Source organism: Podarcis raffonei, chromosome 5 (assembly GCF_027172205.1).
Source record: "Podarcis raffonei isolate rPodRaf1 chromosome 5, rPodRaf1.pri, whole genome shotgun sequence".
NCBI classification, from domain to species: Eukaryota; Metazoa; Chordata; class Lepidosauria; order Squamata; family Lacertidae; genus Podarcis; species Podarcis raffonei.
This window is the reverse complement of record NC_070606.1, coordinates 98,242,852-98,263,549: the sequence shown is the minus strand read 5'-3', so window position 1 is coordinate 98,263,549 and position 20,698 is coordinate 98,242,852. Positions and strand designations below refer to the sequence as shown.

The 20,698-nt window shown below is 42.3% G+C and overlaps 1 protein-coding gene across 8 annotated transcripts in view; it reads left to right on the top strand.

The window, feature by feature from the left end:
* The window catches only part of LRCH3 (leucine rich repeats and calponin homology domain containing 3), an 85,754-nt gene that overhangs the window by 28,409 nt on the left and 36,647 nt on the right, over positions 1-20,698 (top strand). For all 8 annotated transcript variants that reach the window (XM_053387341.1, XM_053387336.1, XM_053387338.1 and 5 more), the window contains exons 2-8: positions 2,479-2,623; positions 7,153-7,279; positions 9,361-9,466; positions 9,605-9,741; positions 12,789-12,898; positions 18,559-18,652; positions 19,108-19,228. In XM_053387341.1, the coding sequence (XP_053243316.1) occupies positions 2,479-2,623; positions 7,153-7,279; positions 9,361-9,466; positions 9,605-9,741; positions 12,789-12,898; positions 18,559-18,652; positions 19,108-19,228 (840 nt within the window). The remainder of the gene's footprint in view (positions 1-2,478; positions 2,624-7,152; positions 7,280-9,360; positions 9,467-9,604; positions 9,742-12,788; positions 12,899-18,558; positions 18,653-19,107; positions 19,229-20,698) is intronic.

Genomic DNA, 20,698 nt, shown 5'->3' with positions numbered 1-20,698 from the left:
CTGCCCTCCTGTTTCAGGAAATCCTCCAAGCATGGAACTAGCAGTATTTATTAGAAACCTTATTTAAGTGCTTGAAGAGGAAAACATGCAGTCACATCAAATGCTTCCCTGATTGAGCCTGAGATTTGTTAAGAGGCTGGTGGTTTAAGGGATTTTATGATGTTGTTAATTATGTTACGTGCAAAAACAAGGTAATGGAAAAACATAATAAACAGAAGCATTAAAACAATTATCATGTTACATAAACCATTTCTGATGGACAGTATAGTAATCTTTCAGATATGTTGTTGTTTAGTCGTGTCTGGCTCTTCGTGACCCCCTGGACCAGAGCCCGCCAGGCACGCCTGTCTTCCACTGCCTCCCGCAGTTTGGTCAAACTCATGTTCGTAGCTTTGAGAACACTGTCCAACCATCTTGTCCTCTGTCGTCCCCTTCTATTATAGATATAGATACACACAGAGGCACAGAGTGGGGAAAATATTTAATTCCGTTTCACTGGCCTGCCATATCAAGTTCCCAAGATTAGTGGCCGGTGTGATTGGGTTTTTGTTGCAGAATCCAAGCAAAAGCTGCTTTGTATGCTTACTGGAGGAGTAAGAGCAGGCTTCCTCAAACTCGGCCCCCCAGATGTTTTTGGCCTACAGCTCCCATGATCCCTAGCTAGCAGGACCAGTGGTCAAGGATGATGGGAATTGTAGTCTCAAAATATCTGGAGGGCTGAGTTTGAGGAAGCCTTCTCTTACTCCTCCAGTGTTGGTTTTTTTAAAACTCTGTAACATACTTCAAACACCTTTGCCCGTCGCTCTACTTTTTAAAATGATTTCCCCATGCAATATTTAAGGCTGATGTTAGGGAGAAAGGAATTCAAAGCACCCTTGGACACATTAACCTGGTGAACAGATCTGGGACATGGATGAGGGACAAGGTCTGAAGCATCAGGCAGGTTTATTTATTTAATACCACAAGAATAAGGATCCACAGTGCTTTAAAGAGTTTCAGAAGTAAAATAAAAAAAGGGCAGGTCCATGTCTGCAAAAGGGTTATAATTTAAAACAAGAAAATGGGTAGCTAGCACAGCAAAAAGATGGGGGCAAGGGATGAAAGAAGAATTGAGCTCCACAAATCTAATGCATGTACTTCACAGATTTCATCATAAAAATAGGATGTTTTTGTAGAAATGCAGCAAATGCAGTTGAATTGTCTTGTAAAGGTGACTGCAACAAATTAGTCTAGCTTGGGATTAATTCATTAAATATTTGTGTATACATAGTATATTAAAGATTTTTGGGGTTGGGTTTTTTTTAACACAGACGGTTGGCTAGAGACATTTTCTTCTTTTCTTTTACCCATATGATATTCCCTCCATGGATACTGCCGCCCCATTTTTTTCCAGTAAGGCTTACGTTTTCCTGTAGACTTGTGGAAACAAGTAAATCTGATTCCTGAATGCCAGTCCAGAAGAGCAATTACACTCATTCCCAAATCAGCACCAGTGTGATTTTCATTTGAGCGCCGTTCTTTCATTTTAGAGAAAATTATATCCTGCGTAAAACTTGGTCGTTGATTTTTTTTACATTAAAACATCCCAAATGTTTGAGGCACGGTGAAGAACCTGCACAGAGACCTGCACAGTCTCCTCCACCCACCAAACTTCCCGGGAAAGCAGGGAATTTCCATCTCTGAGCTCACTTTATTGAAGGTAGAGACTTCAGGGAAGAAAATGGGCAGCTACAAAAGGGGTGTGTAGCGGCTGTACATGCACAAGGTGCTGCACTGTTGTTTTTTGTTGTTTTCCGCTACTGCTCTCAGATTCCTCTTCCTAAACCCCCATTCACAAAAACAGAATTCATTTGTAATTGTTTTGGCTTGGCTTGGCAATTGTTTTTTTAAAACTGGTCACTGCGATTGCAAAATCTGATGGTTCTGGGGAAAGGAGTTGAGCTTGCTTGACTTCAAAAGAGCTTGGCAAGTGGCACCACTGGAGAAACCTTTTCCATTTATTGTCCCTTTTAGCTGCTATTTACAAAATAGCTTATTTTGAGCCACACATAGCTAATAATTTCCAGAGGGGTTGGCCGTGTTAGTCTGTCAATCAGTGGCAGTCTGTTGCATCAAAACCATGAGCTTGATGGCGCCATAAGAGAATAGCAAATTTATTAGGACATAAGCTTTCGTGGACTAGAATCCATATCCTGCATTTTAATTGTTTTAATGTTTTAATGTTGTATTTTAATCTTGTTTTCAAGTTGTATTCATTCAACTCGTTTTTATTATTGGTTGTTAGCTGCCCTGAGCCCGGCCTTGGCTGGGGAGGGCGGGGTATAAAGAAAATTTATTATTATTATTATTATTATTATTATTATTATTATTATTATACAATATCCACATGTCCTACATTTACTGTGTTCTACAGATAATGGTCACCTGCTTTTTCCCCTTATTCATTCAGTCTCATGTTATGTATTGTTTCTGTTTCAGATTTATCGCGGAACAGACTCTCGGAGCTGCCAGCAGAAACTTGTCTCTTTGTTTCCCTTGAGAGCCTTAATTTGTACCAGAATTGCATTCGCTATATTCCAGAAGCCATTCTGAACCTGCAGTCCTTAACGTTCCTGAATATCAGGTAACCGTGATGTAAAAGTAGCAGCGCCCAACATTATGCAACTCTTGAAAAGCTCAAGCCAAAGGGACGCAGTGCAGGGGAAAGCAAGCAATTCTTCACATTTCTACCATTCAGTGCTGGGGCCAGACTTGAATAAAAACACTGGCTGTGATTCAAAGAATTCTGCATGCATGTTGGGACTCTCTGGGTTTCCTGTTCTGACAGCATCTCCTTGTACTCAGTTCGAAAGCATGCCACTGCAAGTAGATAAATAGGTACCGCTGTGGCGGGAAGATAAATGGTGTTTCTATGTGCTCTGGTTTCCGTTGCCCCAGAAGCAGTTTAGTCCTGCTGGCCACATGACCCAGAAAGCTGTCTGTGGACAAACGCCAGTTCCCTCGGCCTGAAAGCGAGATGAGCGCCGCAACCCCATAGTCGCCTTTGACTGGACTTAACTGTCCAGGGGTCCTTTACCTTTTACCAGAGGGTCCTCCGATTTTTAAGGCCGCATTATTTGTAGTAAAAGCTGCTTAGCATGAAATATTCAAGTGTATGGTAGTAAAAACTTGAATTTTTGCTGACTTGATAGTAATAGGCTATCTTATTCATTATGTCCTTTGTGTTAAATCAAGAAAAGTGCTATAAGATATTTGTACAGAGATAGAGATGTTTTTATTCAGGCATGCTTTGGGCTTTATAAGCTGACCTTGTACCCTTTGTAAATATGTTGCATTCTGCTTGACTGTTGTTTTTATTGGATTTATTGATAGGCAGTGATATATTCTGTTGTAACCTTGTATATTTTATTCTCCCTCGGACCACTGTTAGCTGCTTTGAGCACCGTTTGGAAAGGCAGGATACAGATTGAACTAGTAAATAAATAAAAGAGTGTAAAAATAAGTAATAGAGTTTGCTTTGGCGCTATCCTCTAGCCAATTCAGTTTTGCCTAGCTTCCTTAATTTTTTTACAGTGAGTCTTTTTTTTTTATTCAAAGGATGTGAGTCAGAGGATAACTTCCCATTGTTGTGCATTTTAAAATATTTATTATGTGCTGCCAATTTATGTTGGACAGTCTATGCTGCTTGAGGAGAGGAATTGTCAGTAGAAAGCTTAGGCTCCATGCATTAAAAATAACCACCCTTCTCTCTGGGCAAACTAAAGTATTTAGGAGCCACACAGAGTGGAGCAACTGCTTGTCAACAATGTGCTCCACTGAAAGGAAAGAAACATTGAACTGAGGGTTGATTTTCTATTGGAAGGAAGGTATCCTGCCCCACCCATCCTGCTTCTAAGTCCTTGCTGTTTAAAGAAGATGAGGAGATACAGTGGTACCTCTGGTTACGGATTTAATTCGGCGCCACTTATGCGCACGCACGTGGTGCGATAGAGCGCTTCTGTGCATGCGCGCGGTGCGCAGAGTGCTTCTGCACATGCGCGAGCGGCAAAACCCAGAAGTATAGACTTCTGGGTTTGCTGTGGCCATAACCCTAAGATTCCGTAACCTGGAGGTTATGCAACATGAGGTACCACTGTACTACTCCAAAATCACACAAGCCCCCTCGACATAATCAAAAAACAATGGGAGGACAACATAAGCCATGAAATTAACCCTACCCAAAGGACTAGAATGTGGTCTAAACCTCCCTTTAAATCCATCTCAGCTAAAAGAAAAGAACTCACCCTGAAACTCTCAAATGGTACATAACACCACAGAATCTAGCACTGATTCGCCCAGGAGCATCACCAAAATCCACAGGCACATACCTCCACATGTAGTGGGAATGTCCCAAAATCCAACAAGAATCCACCAACAGCATACAAATCAATCTGGCTAACCTTAAGATTGCATTACATCTGGGGGGATTTGACGTCCGGGGGAATTTCTGAAAGGCGGTGCTTTGTTTTGGATCTTAGGCGATTGAAAAATTGTGGGGCTTTTGGTGTTTTTGTAAAAGAAAGCTCAACAACTTTGGAGTTTTGGGGTCTTATTTAAATCTTAAGACAAATGACAAAGACAACCAACCAGACCAGCCCCAACCTCTCTCACCAAGGAAATACAACAAGCGAATAGAAAGAGAACCCACACAAGTGACGCTGACACAAAACACCACACATACACTAATTAGAAGAATAGAAGATTACCACCCCACCCCATGCTCCCTCCCCACCCTTCCCCTCTTCCCCCCTCTTTTCTTCCCAACCTTATACTGCATGCAACACTAATGTCTCACAACAAATTAAACTGATCTGTAGAAAACACAACCTGAAAAAGAGACAATGCACGTATTTTTGTAAACTAACTAATAAAAATCTTCCTCTTCCTCTTCTTCAAAAAAGAACACGAGTTCTTTTCCAAGAGTTTTAATCAGTGATAGTTGAAGCCCTTGGGGTAGCCCTCTATATTGTCCATTTTTCCTGATTCTGCGTGGCCCCTGTGTTTCATGGAAGTCCCCACATTGTAATGCTGCTTAGCATTGCACTCCTCGTGAGATTTGAGGTTTGTAGCATGTTAGAATTCTTTGCTGCAGAACATTCCAAAACTGAGGCATCTTCTCCGACCAGAAGGCACAAAAGCCATTTGTATTGCTTTGCCTTTAGCAGCCGGGAGGAGCAACCCACTGGAGGACTATCTTCTTCTGTTGAAAAGAACAAACCTTCAAGGCCAGTGTTTCTTTTTCCAGCACTTGAGATCGAGAGCTGTAATCACCAGCCTTCCACTTGCATCTGCTCATTGTAATCACTGTTTGCAAACACAGTATGGTTAACCTACTTCATCGTGCCCAATTCACTTGGTTACTATTTTTCCTTTCATGACAACGTACCTGAATTTGAACACAGTTTTCCGGTACAAGCCATTCCGTTGCTCCATTGCAGAGTTTACATGTGGGTTGTACATCTCTCTTGAACTGTTTATAGTTTGCTTTGTACTTGTGTTTTCTTCTGTTTCACTCTTGGGCGTGCTCCTTTATGTGGGATTTAGGGTCAAGTTAAATTAATGCTAGAAAGTCCAGCTGCAGTTGACTGTGGTTTCCTTTTTAGATGCTTCACTGTGCCAGCTTTAGCCACATGGTTCCCTCCTTTACCCAGACAGGCATAAAGACTGAGATCTTAGATAGTACAGATGCACTTGGTTACCCAGATGACTTATCTCAAAGGAGGAAGATGAGGCAAATATTAGCCAGTTCCCACCAATTTATATCCAGCAACGCCATATAAATCCTTTCCCCATGCTATATAAGCTTTTTCTTCATAGTTAATAAAATGTGTAACAGCTGTGTTCTGATCCGTGGATGACCCGAGGCAATACTGCAACCTATGGATGGAGAACCATTGATTCCAGACTTCAGATTTCTTGATTCCTGTCAGCTGCTGGTTTTCCCTGACTTTTAAAGTCATAATAATAATTTTATTGACTGGGTTGTCCCAGCCACTCTGGGCAGCTCTGAACAAGATATTTAAAAGCACAGTAAAGCACCAACCATTATAAACTGGTTATGCCAGTCTAAAGTTATTTCTTAAGATTAACTATGTAACATGAAGAGATGGGCATTAATATTCAATGCAGATTCACATACCACAGCTTGAAAAAGAAAATGCAGGTGATTGCCTTTCTGGCCATCTGAGCCTCTTTCCAATATAAAGCTTTCCATTTTTCCTTTCTAAAATCAAGGGATTAAGGAACATCACTAACTTTTTTCTCTGCATGGAGGCCAATCGGATTCCCTCCATACATTTCAGGAAAAGTTATCCAGAAAATATGGCTAGGACTTAACTTTCCCCCCTTTTTGCCTTCACACAAACTACCTTTTCCCATTCCCTAACCTCTGCCATAAGGTAGTCTGGACATCAGATGGAAATCAGCAAAGGAAACAAGTATTGCTCTAGGCTTTTTCCAATGCTTTTGTTCCTCTTAATCTTTCGTTGAATGGCACTGACAGAAGACTGAAGCATTTTAACTGTATGATAGCTGTTTTTATCGTGATAACTGAGCTGTATGGAATTGGGGTTGATTCTAGGTTAGCAGGGATCTGTCAAGGAAGAAGAGCCGATGGTGAAATAACTCTCAAGTGATGTGATGGTGGTTTTCTTTATTCAGGGAGGCTAGTTTTGACAACTTGGTCCCATAAGTATGGGACTTCAAACAGCTTGTGGGCATTTCTGTCTTCTGGCATAGCAAGCAAATGTGAAAAGCAATAAACTGTTGAATGCATATAAAACAGGACTCTGCAATTCTCTGAATCACAGCTTGGTGCATACACTGGAAGTTCTTCCAGTATTGCCTTTTAATTTCAACCCCAGAATTCAGCTCAGCTTGTCAGAAGTGGATCCTGTACAGCCATGATTTTTCTTCACAGTCATTTGACCCTGTGGATATAGCAGGAGATCCCAGCTGTTGATTTATGTGCCCAAACTGCCCTGTTCTTATATTCTGATAACAGTGCATTTTGATTTTATCATGCTGCACATGAACTGGTTATATGTTTCATTTAATGTTCTGACTACTTGCATTTTTGTGTTTGTGTGTGTTTTTCCTCATCTTGTTGAAAAGCCGGAATCAGCTTTCAACGTTGCCAGTTCACTTGTGCAGCCTGCCTTTGAAAGTTTTGATAGCAAGCAATAATAAGCTCGTCTCACTACCTGAAGAAATTGGGCAGCTAAGACACCTGATGGAGCTTGTAAGTTTATTTAAATCCTTAATTGTCAATCTTTTATCAAGGAAGCATCAGCTTTCCCCCCAAACTGATTGTTAGGTAGACACCTTTTATGAATCAGGGATATCCAGGGATTGCCACACTCTACTAAACATATGTTGAGTAATCAGGATAAGAATTCCAGTATAAACATCCTGATACATCTTGAAGGTTATCCAAACTCTGATGTGTCCCAGAACACACATTTTAACATGATAGTCATGACTGCAAACGGAGCAGAGTGAATGCTATTTTTGTGCTCTGTTTTTAAAGCTTGACATGCTTTCTTCAACCTTCCTAGAAATGAGTGGGATGGATAGGTGCCAAATTCTTGTGGTTTTCGTTTAGCTTTATGGTGAGCTGCTAAAGAGTGTTGAATTTGTTTAAACAATGAGATGTTGACACATTGAGAGCCACAAGTGATTTTGTGTGTGTGTGTGCTTACATCCTTTTGACTGAATCGTTAGAATTATGAAGGTTATCATTGTATTTTCCACTGATAGCCTGTGGGCTTTCTGATGTGTTTAATTAACGTAGTAGCTATAATTAATTAATATGTTTGTTTGTTTCATAAAATTTATACACCGCTTGATTGTAAAAATCCTAAAAGCGGTTTACAAAAATATTACAACAATAAATTTGAGAAAAATTCACAACCTTACTTTAGAACAACTTTAAAAGTTGAACTACTGAAACAGATTAAAATTACCTCGATTTTCTAAGCATCCAGTAGGTTGTCTAAACAATGATGTTTTTAGCAGGCACCGAAGGAGTACCTTGAAGGTGCTTGCTTGATCTCAATAGGCAGGGAGTTTCAAAGTGCAGGTGCTGCCACACTGAACGACTGAGTTCTTACAAATGGGTATTATGTGGCACCTGTAGCAGTGCCAGTCACGCCGATGGAAGTGGACGAGTGGGCACATGTAGGGAGAGGCAATCTCGTAGATAAACTGGTTCCAAGTTGTTAAGGGCTTTGTATACTAGGAGTAACACCTTGCAACCAGTGCAGACCTCTGAGCACAGGTGTTACTTGCTGACAAGGCCTCACTCGTGTCAGCAGTTGTGTTGCCGCATCCTCACTGTGTGAGGGAAGCCCCACCTAGAGTGCATTGCAGCAATCCATTCTTGAAGGGACCAACACATGAACTGCTGCAGCCAGGCTTTCCTGGCCCTAGAATGGCCACAGCTGTCAAACCAGCTGGAGTTGGTCAAAGGTTACTTCTAGCCACTGAGGCTTCCTGAGCCTCCAGTGGCACAGCTGGATTCAGTAGCACCCCAAACTGCGAACTTGTCCCTTCAGGAGGAGTGCAACCCCACAGGAGCTACTTGCCCACAGAGCCTCCATCTTGCCAGGCTTCAAGCTCAGCTTGGTTCTCCTCATCCATTTCACCAAGCTATCTGAGTGACATTTATGATTTAATCTTTCAGAGTTTTGTATTGGCAGATCTTTTGGAATGCATTTTTACAAAACTCCTTATTAGCTTTGATGTTTTAATATTACAGGACTGTGCATTTATTACTGTATTCCCGATTTGCATTTCTGGGCTGTTGTTTCTGAAGTCTGTCTCTAGTAAATGATTAGCATATTTTGGTAGCCTCCTTCTTGCTGTTTTTAATACGCATGTATGCATTCCTGACCTCTGTAATTTGGATATGACATCGGAAGCAGCCCTGTTTAGGGAAGCTTTTAATGTTTGATGCATTGCTGTATTTTAATACTTTGTTGGAAGCCGCCCAGAGTGGCTGGGGAAGCGCAGCCAGATGGGCGGGGTATAAATAAATTATTATTATTATTATTAATATTATTATGATGATGATGTCACCTGGCTTGTTTTTCTGACTGGTAGCAGCACCTTAGAGGCTGGGTACTGAACTATTGTACATTAAAAGGATGCTGTGTATACCATTGAATTATTGATCCTTTCCAAAGAGGAGGTATTCTGCATGTGTACAATGGGCTTTTCATTTACAAGACAAAGCTTTGAACTACTGAAATGGTGTTTATATCATGGTGCACATCATTAAAATCATTAAACCACAGCTCACTCCTCTTCATGATTTTCTAGGATGTAAGCTGTAATGAAATACAGACAGTTCCATCACAGATCGGCAGTTTATATTCTCTACGGGACCTGAACCTCAGAAGAAATCACCTGGTGCATTTACCTGAAGGTGAGAAATGCAGGGGAGAAGTTGTCTACAAACGCTCTTATTTCCAAAATCAAATTGTTTGCTACACGTGAATGTCTCATCTTCTTCTGCAGTTAATAGACGACAGTGTTTTTCATGCGTGTGTCTTTTCTCCTACAGAGCTTGCCGAGTTGCCTTTGATTCGGTTAGATTTCTCCTGCAATAAAATCACAACCATCCCAGTTTGTTACCGTAACCTCAGGCACTTACAGACAATCACCCTAGATAACAACCCACTGCAGTCTCCCCCTGCACAGGTAATGTATCATCTAATGTCAGAACACTATTCTCAACCAGAATACACTTTCTCTAAGAGTAGCAAAGAAATCCATGGGAGGAAAGCTTTTACTTTTCAGCTTAATGCAAGCTTTGCGTCAGGATTGCTAGAAGACCGTCCTTGATGTGCTTTTTGTCTGAGGATACAATTCACTCTGGCAGATGAAAAATTCTTGGAAACAAATCACACATGTTGTTTAAACCTTAGCGTTGGGAAGCTGACATTCGCATGCATTGCTTGATTTTGCTGTTGCTATGCTGACTGATGCACAGTGCACAAGCAAATAATGGTGCAGTAGATAGTGTGTGCAAACCACTACAAAAAAACAGTTGCTTATGTGTATATATACACTGCACCCTCAGTGTAAGAAATGATTGCTTATGCCAAAAAAGTTAGCGATTTTAGGAAAGATAGTTGCATAGGAGAGGACATATAATTCATATGACGTGTGTTTATATACAGTGGTACCTCGGGTTACGTACGCTTCAGGTTACAGACTCCGCTAACCCAGAAATAGTACCTCGGGTTAAGAACTTTGCTTTAGGATGAGAACAGAAATTGTACTCCGGCAGCGGCAGGCCCCATTAGCTAAAGTGGTGCTTCAGGTTAAGAACAGTTTCAGGTTAAGAACGGACCTACGGAATGAATGAAGTACTTAACCCGAGGTACCACTGTACTCATTTGCTGGAGGAGAAATACTAAGCAGACAGCTTCATAACTGCAGAATGGTTTAGCCCAACTTCGGATGGGGGAGGCAGGCAAGTCACAAGAAGGCTATAAAATCAATGCCAGAACAGCTGCACTGCCTGCCCATGAACTTCCAGGAAGTATTTAAAGGTGTTGCTTTTATTGTGTGGAGCCATAAATGGCCTGGGAACATCATTACATTGTGAGCCACAGAGCTCAGCACCCTAGCGTGTGTGTTGTGTGTGCACTAAAAGGTTCTTGCATAATTTCCAGAAGACCCTTACAGTTCCTTACCTCACTCACTGAGGGCGGCATTTCAGATCCTTGGGCAGCAGTGGTAACAGCTGACTATTTTAGTTCTCATAGTGAAGGCAGCCAAATCCTGCCCCATCTCTAATTGCAAGAACAGCATGGATTCATATAGGGACAGCTAACCCTTTGTACTCTCATTTAATTGTACTATAACGTACTCTGTTTTATTTATTTTTTTAAAAAAATCTTCCCCAAAACACCTCCCCCAGAGAAGCCTGCCAGAGCCTGATGCTGCAGTCATCTGAAGGAGGGAAAGCGTTGTTGTTAAAACCAACATTGGCCTGGTTCATATGCAACATTCAACCAAAATTAATTTTTATATCTGGTTTAATGTGAATTGAGTGAGCATGTTGGCGTACATTGCACAGACGTTCCCAGTTTCACCCTTCCCTGGCTCTTGTCTAGGAAACAAACCAAGGGCTGGCTTTCTGCTACATGCAAACCAGCACCTGTGGTTTGCTGCTCTTCAAACAAGCCATGAGCTACAGCTAGGCTTTATTCTAGGCTTATTGCTCGTGGTTTGTTGAGCGATCTAATAAATAGGAAGAAGTACTCGAGGTGCAAAAATGTAGTTTGATTACAGTGGTGCCTCACAAGACGAAATTAATTCGTTCCGCGAGTCTTTTCGTCTTGCGATCTTTTTCGTCTTGCGAAGCATGGTCCGTCGCAACTGCGCCTCTTCAAGCGGCTTTAAGAAAAAAGCGAACAAACTCGCAAGACGTTTTCGTCTTGCGAAGCAAGCCCATAGGGAAAATCGTCTTGCGAAGCAACGCAAAAACCGAAAAACCCTTTCGTCTTGCGCGTTTTTCGTCTTGCGAGGCATTCGTCTTGCGGGGCACCACTGTATAAGGGCAATAGGCATTTTGGAAAATTCATTCAAGGACACAGCATAAATGGAATAAGGAGTAACAGATGCAGAATTTTCTAAAAATTACAATAAAATACAAATAATGAATGTAGACTATTAGAGAATGTATCATCATAAGCTCACAGTAGCCAAATAAAAATCACCAATTTTCTTTTGGTAATGTTTATCACAAACGTTAAAATATAATGGCATGCATGTTAATCTAACAACCAAATTAAAAATATATTCCTAAATAAAAGATAATCCCCCCAAATACACCCTTTCAAACTGAGAAAAAGCCTGAATAATAAAAAATAGCAATGATAAAAAATATATAACCTAAAGTTCTCTGTAAGAATTCAGAATTATCATGATAACCAACATAGATAAAATGACCATTTTAAGCAATCATTCTTTCACTTGGGGGATATTAACTCCTGTTGCATGAAGGATCCAAAATGAAACTTTTTATATCCACTTGAACCAATTGCCTGTGGAGACATGTGCTGCCAAATAGAGCAGAATTGGAAGGGGGAAATCTTCTTTCACCAGATGAACTGTTAAAGCCTAGTCAAATGAAATGGAAAGAGAACTTTAACCCCTTGCTAGCATAAAAGATCCTGAGCATACATGAAGAGGTAGAATAAAGAATCTGGAAACAGATGGCGAAACAAAACAGAGAACAACGAAAGGGAACTCCTGTGAGTGCACTCACATCAAAGAGAGGAAATCCATTTTCTCATTGAGCCCTTTTGGGATTTGTCTGCGCAGGGCAAGGATCCAATACAGCTCCCTCTTTAAGAACAACCTGACATCATGCTGATGGATCATCTCAATGACCCAGTGTGTTTTCTCTGCTATGCCTCTTTTCAAAGCTCTTATGATCTGGCCAATGCAGATCTTTTCACATGAGCACTTGAAGTTATTGTGTGCATGAACTTCAAAGGGTTTACTCTGAGTATGACTGGCTGCAATATCTATTGTGCTGTTACCCTGCTTTTCCTCTAGAGTACTCAGCCTAATTATGCTTTGTAAACAATCTTTTGGACTGGCAATTTGTTGGGTGTTAATTTTTTTTTTAATATAAAGAAATATAATACATTAGTTGCAATAGATAGCAATTGTTTGTGCATCATTTCCAAATATTCACGATGGTTTTCCCACCCCCTTTTTTAAAAAAGATATGCATAAAAGGAAAAGTCCACATATTTAAGTATCTGAATATGGAAGCATGCAAAGTAGCGCCAGATCTTCCAGATTACGACAGGCGGCCAATGGGGTTTGGTTCTTGGTAAGTGTGCACAGATTTCAGATTCACTGTTTTTTAAAAGAATCTTTGTGGATAATTTTTACTTTTCTGTATTAAGATGTTAGCTGGCTTTGTTGTGGGGGCAGAGAAATCTCATTGTGCTGTATGTTTAACCTTCTGTGCATGGTTGTATAAGATCTCTGGTCTAACCACAGGTGTAAGTGTTGATCTCCTTTCCCATGATAAAGCTATGTTGCTCTTGGCAGAGTCTCCTTTTGGCTTAGCCGGGCAACATTCATCTCTGAGCGGTCAGCCGCATCATGAGTTGCTAAATTAAGGTGATGGGGGCTAGGAATGCAGCTTGTGTTTATATCATGCAGTACTGAGTAATGCAAGTCGATGAAGCAAGGCCCTGGAGGAAGGAGAGAGAGCAGTGAGCACTCTGAACCACAGACAGTTTAAGGCAGGGCACGGAAGTCAATGAAATACAAGTTGGAGAACCATAAATGCGTAAATAAGAAGCAGGCTAGTCTGGTTGTGGCCGGGTCTCAGTGAAAAAGGGAACTTGAGCAGCCAGCCAGAGAGTTCCTTCTCTAGTCTGGTCCCTGCATCCAAAAATACGTTTCATTACACAGCCAGTGTGGGCATTTTTGGGTATTCCGTTTGTTTTTTCAGAGTCTCGGTTTTTAATGTTAAAGCCTGTGTGTGTGTGTGTGTGTGTGTGTGTGTGTGTGTGTATGAGAGACAGAGACAGAGAGAGAAAAGGGGTGGGGGGTGAGTATATTAATATACAGTGGTACCTCGGGTTACATACGCTTCAGGTTACAGACTCCGCTAACCCAGAAATAGTGCTTCAGGTTAAGAACTTTGCTTCAGGATGAGAACAGAAATCATGCTCTGGCGGCGTGGCAGCAGCAGGAGGCCCCATTAGCTAAAGTGGTGCTTCAGATTAAGAACAGTTTCAGGTTAAGAACGGACCTCCGGAACAAATTAAGTACTTAACCCGAGGTACCACTGTACATCAAAATTGCCGGTAGGTTTTCCCAGGGGAATTATCCACCCCTTGCTGAACGGTGCAGCAGTGAAAGGGAGAAGGGGCAGCAGAATGCCCTGTGCCGTGGAAATGGAAACTGTGACCCTACGCTCTAGAAAGGGCAATCCCGGCAGGGGAGCTGAGTGAGTGAGACAGGCAGATGTATTTGGCAACATCTGTGTAGTGCTTCCTCTTCCTGCCTGGTGCAGCCTTGCTAGTCAGGCCAGCAGAGCAGCAGCAGATAAATCAAAAGGAGGAGCAGGAGATGGTGGAAGATGAGTGTGCAGCACTGGCTGCTACAACAATTCTGGCTGCCCCTAAGGTGAATTTCTTGGCCCCGAGACAGTAAAATGCAGGAAACTCAGCCCTACAGCAGCTGTGCTTGTGGCGGCCTCTGTTTCTGGTTTTTAGTGCAAGGCTTCCTGTGACTGAGAACAAGCTGCCCTCTGCCCCAGCTAGGAATAATAATAATAATAATAATAATAATAATAATAATAGTGCTGCCCATAAAACAATTAGGATATCCAATGCCGGGGCAGTAAAAATAATAGCAATTAAAGAAAACGAGTAGGTCTAAGCAAGTCGTTTATTAAAATCTCCAAAAAAACTCCATGGTCTAGCCTACATATGAAGAGCAATGAATTCCCTGTGCTGAAAAGGCAATAAAAGTGTAGTTGAGTTTTTCTGTTGTTGTTGTTGTTGTTAATTTATTTCTTGTACCCCACCCATCTGATTGGGTTGTCCTAGCTACTCTGGGTGGCTTGCAACAAAATATAAAGGAACACACCAAAACATCAAACATTAAAAGGTTCCCAAAACAGGGCTGCCTTCAGATGTTTGCAAAAAGTCATATGATTGTCTCTTTGATATCTGACGGGAGGGCATTCCACAGGGTGGGTGCAACTACCAAGAAGGCCCTGTACATTATGCCAGTTAAGCAAATTGGCTTATATTTGCATATTTTATTCTTCTGGTAGTCCTGGGAAAGGGGGGGTGTTATGTAGGGCACGGAATAACCTCCCATGATTACTTGAAATCTAGTTCAGTGCATCATCTTTCCACCCACTCAAGAAATCAGAATTTCAGCTTTTGAGACTTGACCAGGTATTGCCCACTTGCTTCCAGACTTACCTTTGCTCAGAAGTTGCTGTATTCTAAAATGGAAGTGTTGAACTCTGTGTTCTTCAGCAATTGCATGATGCAGTTGTAGAGTACCCACATCCTACTTAATACAATTGCATGGAGAATCACACTAGTAACAGTTGCACATGCTCAGCTTTGTTGTCATCATTAATCAGGAATACTCTAACACAGGGGTCAGCAACCTTTTTCAGCCGTGGGCCGGTCCACTGTCCCTCAGACCATGTGGTGGGCCAGACTATATTTTGAAAAAAAATAAATGAACGAATTTCTATGCCCCACAATAACCCAGAGATGCATTTTAAATAAAAGCACACATTCTACTCATGTAAAAACACCAGGCAGGCCCCACAAATAACCCAGAGATGCATTTTAAATAAAAGCACACACTCTACTCGTGCAAAAACACGCTAATCCCCGGACTGTCCGTGGGCCGGATTGAGACGGCAGTTGGGCCGGATCCGGCAAATGGGCCTTAGATTGCCTACCCCTTATCTAGTCCAACCTCCTGCAATGCATTAGGAATCTCAGCTAAAGCATCCATGACAGATGGCCATCTAACCTCTACTTTAAAAACCCCAGTGATTCTACCACCTTCCTGCTCTTAATACATTTATGATAACAGCCGTCCCACTGCATAGTTTCCTAGCCCAGAAACTTTTCATGCTCTTCCCCACTTGCTGCTGGCCTGACATTTGTATGCACATGATGTAACAGGTCGGCATTGCCATGTGCAGAGTTCGCCTTGCGCTTGGTGGCGCAGCGTGGACCGCAGACTGCAGGAACAGCAGCTCTTTGGTTCTCAGAGCTTGCAAAGGCAGCAGGCCGGATTGAGAAGGCAGTTGGGCCACATCCAGCCCCCAGGCCTTAGGTTGCCTACCTCGTCTAACACTACATATACATGCAGAGAAGAAGTGAGGCATGCCACAGTAGATGTATTAATGGCAACCTGCCGCTTCTGACACATTGGCTGCCGCCTGGCTTGAAGTACTTAATGCCGGCAGTCCTAATGTTTGCAACACACTTCCTGTAAACATCTGTTGTTGAGCTCTGCCCTCTTAGATTGCAGCTCTCTCACAGCGGAGACTCTTCTGCACACACGGTGCCACATAATTAATAATTACAAGTTGCATTCCAAGCAACTGATTTTCAATGCAAGTGACAACCAGCCGCAGCCTAATCAGCAATTAGCAATGCCTGGGTGGAGCCGTCCGTTTGCTGAACTTCCCATTTGCCCATTATTACTGTCTTGCTGCAGATTTCCCTGGGGCATCTAGTGCCAGTAGGACAGTTGATTCATTGTTAAATGCCCATTTGCAGTGGGCCAGGCGAGCCTCCTTGTTATGTCTCTGCTGTCTGTGGCAGTTTCCATATACTGTGTCTGTGATGGCCGCAGTATTGAACTGTCTAGTCACTATGTCCATTTAGAGCAGAGATAGCTTACTCTGTGCTCTGTATCCTCTTGCTGAGTTCCTAGTACCATGGATATCATGCCTATTTCTGGCAATAAATTAAATGCATAAAAACTTCCCTCAACTTGCTTCAGGGCTGATTTGAAACACATTCAAAATATTTTATGAATTAATAATGGTTAACTTCTTTTAAAAAAAGTTTTAAAATGCATTATTTAATATTTTGAGTATAACCATGTTCCAGTTCTTGTAAACCATATTGAGTTCAGACATTTTGGGTATAGTTCAGCATTGCGCTACTACTGACATTCTGTCTGCACAAGCATATCAGCTTGCCAGACATAATCTTCCTGCCTCTCTGCACACTGTTCTGGGGGTTCTCTTCGACAGCTCCCCCCCCCAGTCAGTTTCAAGGGTACATGGGTGTGGGAGACATGGGAAAGCCCTGTTTTGAAGGTGGAAGCCCTTGTGGAGGGTTTCTACCGATGGGACTCATTAGGCAAATCCCACCACTATTCACTATGCAAATAACATCTCTTAAAGGTAAAGGGACCCCTGACTTAGGTCTAGTTGCGGACGACTCTGGGGTTGCAGTGCTCATTTTGCTTTACTGGCTTCCAGATCATGTGGCCAGCATGACTAAGCCACTTCTGGCGAACCAGAGCAGCACATGGAAATGCTGTTTACCTTCCCGCCGGAGCGGTACCTATTTATCTACTTGCACTTTGACATGCTTTCAAACTGCTAGGTTGGCAGGAGCAGGGACCGAGCAACGGGAGCTCACCCTGTTGCAGGGATTCGAACCTCCAATTTGAACCACCGACCTTCTTATCGGCAAGCCCTAGGCTCTGTGGTTTAGACCACAGCGCCACCCATCTCTTATATGCCCTTAAAAGCATTTTATACTGGGTTTCTGCAGGGTATCCCATATCAGTGGCTGCTGCTTACATGGCCTCGGTCCAGTATATCTGAAGGAGCTTCTCCACCCCCATCATTCTGCCCAGACACTGAGGTCCAGCACCGAGGGCCTTCTGGCGGTTCCCTCGCTGCGAGAAGCCAAGTTACAGGGAACCAGGCAGAGGGCCTTCTCGGTAGTGGCACCCACCCTGTGGAACACCCTCCCACCAGATGTCAAAGAGAACAACAACTACCAGACTTTTAGAAGACATCTGAAGGCAGCCCTGTTTAGGGAAACTTTTAATGTTTGATGCATTACTGTATTTTAATATTTTGTTGGAAGCCGCCCAGAGTGGCTGGGGAAGCACAGCCAGATGGGCGGGGTATAAATAAATTATTATTATTATTATTATTAATTGAAAATGATGGTATACAACATTCTAGCCTATCTCCAACACAAACTAGGGCTGTGTACATGTTGTACCTTGAAGCACAATTCCCCCCCCCCCAAGAATTTTGGGCACTGTAGTTTACCACTTACAGAGTTACAGATTTTTTTTTGAGGGGGGGGAAATGTGCATTGAAATGTAGTTCGTTTTTCTTGGATGGAGCCTTTCAGATGAAGCACCAGAGTTAACCCCAAATTAGTATCTATGTATATATTTTAATTAGGTCCCATTTTTTATTGTCTTCCATGAAGCCCAAAGTGACCTTTAAAGGGCTGCTCTTATTTTGATGTTTTTGTCCACTGTGTTCTGAGTGCTGTGCAGACCATAGGCATGGCCCTTATGTTTTCTGCCTGAAGAACATGGCTGCACATTAAAGTTTAGGCAAAGATGACAGGGAAAATGTGCCACAAAAAAGGAGCGGCAAAGGTTCAGCAGTGGCTGGTAGACCTTGGTTTGTAGAGGAGCTACTTTTGCCAAGATGGCAAGTTGTACTCTTTTGCAGTGCTTGAAAATTGTTTTGGTAGTGGCTGAATGCTTTGCAGGCCAAGGCAACTGATCAGCAGCCCAAACAGTTGGCTAGCAGAAAGGAACATTTCTCAGTCTGGAAGAACAGGACCTCTTTAGCTGGATCGCATTATGTATGGAAAAATGCAGTATGACTAACAGGTTGAATATGTCCCCCGGTACTGTCTGGTATCTAATCTTCTCCCCCCCAAAAAAATCTCGTTTGCTTTTTGCAATAAAATAACTAACATTTTATCTGCTTGACAGCCATGAAGAACTATATTCCAGCCGACCATATGGAGCACTGGATTCTGGCTTCAATAGTGTGGACAGCGGAGACAAAAGGTGGTCAGGAAATGAAGTAAGTATACTTGTTTTGTTTCTGTTTGGTGGATAATTGTAGCATATGTGAAAAGGAAGAAAATCAGGCAGAACAGCCGTGGAAGACTCAATTGCTAAAATGCATAGGGCTGCAATTTTGCAACGGCTTATTCCGCAGTCATCCAAGGATTGAGGCCAGTGTGCCATTTCCACATCTGAGATTATTTTCAATCTGATAATGGTGGTGCAGGAAAGGACTTGCAAGCACTGCTCTTTGCTCCACATTTCATTTCAAAACTCTTTAAACTGAAAACAAACTCACAAAAAAGTGTACTTTGTCTACATGTGATTCAGATCACTGGAGTGACTTGAAGGAGGAGCTCTTTCTAACATTATTTTGGAGTGCTGCAGATCTTGTTTTCGGAAGCTGGATAAAAGTGGACGTATTTCACAATCTTTGTTTTCTTAATTGTCCGGTGTATTTTTTCAATGAAGCCTACAGATGAATTTTCTGATCTTCCTCTGCGAGTGGCAGAAATCACAAAAGAACAAAGACTGAGGAGAGAGAGTCAGTACCAGGAACACCGAGGGAGCATGGTTGTCACCAACGGTGGAGGTAAATGGCACTCATTTGAGAAAAAAGCCATCAGTGCATATTTGGTTGCTCCCACGTTGCATGGCAAGATTCTGGTGCGCTTTGTGGAGCATCATCTATGTCCAAGAAGTATCTTTTCAGACATATTTTATTTTACCCCTTTGTCTTAAAAAGCTCTATATGCAGCTTAACTGGAGGAGCCAAATGGCATTTTTACGCAGCCAGGATGATGGAGGAATCTTTATTTTAGTTTCTCCTTCAAATGCGGATAAGTGGAATGACTGCAAGTAGCTCCTAGGATAAGAGAATCCAAATAACACTTGGTTCCACTACCACAAGAAGCTGTAAAAGATTGAGGACCAGGAAACAGTAACCTTTAACTGAAGGAAATTGGGTCTCTTTGAGTTTTATATATCTTCCAGCATAGCACCTTTAAAAAATAATTTTAAAACCTGTTGACTTGCTCCTTGTGTAATTTGCTTCTTATCCGCACTATTCTAAAGGATAATAGTTCAGTCCACAGCCCATCAGGAGCAAGAGTCCTTGAGGGATTTTGGATCCTGGGCCGTGCAGTATTTTCATAAGGTTTGCTGCAACAACAACATAGCAAAGCCTTATTGGGCTTACAGAAGCAGTGATGAATAAAAAATGCCCCAGTTAACATAATGAGTGGAGGGATCAATGAGAGCAGACCTTTCTGAGCTTCATGCTCTTGTTGTAGCTTTCATACACTTCTGAATGTGTGTGAGTCATAGCTGTCAACTTACAGGTTTGAAAATAAGGGACCAGCAGCCTTGAAAATAAGGGACCAGCAGCCTTGAAAATAAGGGACCTGCAGCCTCACCTGTTCCAGGCACTCCAGTCTTCCTGTCCTCTTGCAGTCTGGTCAAACTCATGCTGGTAGCTTCGAGAACACTGTCCAACCAACTTTGTAACCAGTGGTTCAACTGAATAGAATCTGAATCACATGCACCACATGGCCTATGCAGCCTCAACTTAAGATGGCTCCCCGGCCTGGCTTTGCACTGCAAAGTTTGCAGCAGCATGTGCAACAAAATGGCGCCCAGCATTCAAAAAACCCCTCAGCTTGCATTAACTAGCCACACACAAGGCATGCAAGCTCCACCCCCCAGTCGTTCTTAGACTTCTTATTGGGTGAGCAACACAGCCAAGCAACACAGTTGGAGCCTCCCTCCTCCCTGGCCGGCAGGGAGGGAGGGAGGGAGAGGAGCTGCTTCCTTTAAAATTTAAGGGACATCATTTAAGGGACATCCATCAATAAGGGACAGCAGCGGGGCATGGCACTGGAATAAGGGACTGTCCCTTCAAATGAGGGACACTTGACAGCTATGGTGTGAGTCCCTCCCACCATTTTATTCCATTTACAATCCCTTCCTCTTAACCTTCTGCTTTCTTAATTTCACATTTTATATGTGAAGGTAGCCAAAATAAAATATAATTGCAGGCTTGAGTGCAAGCATCATTTTTGGT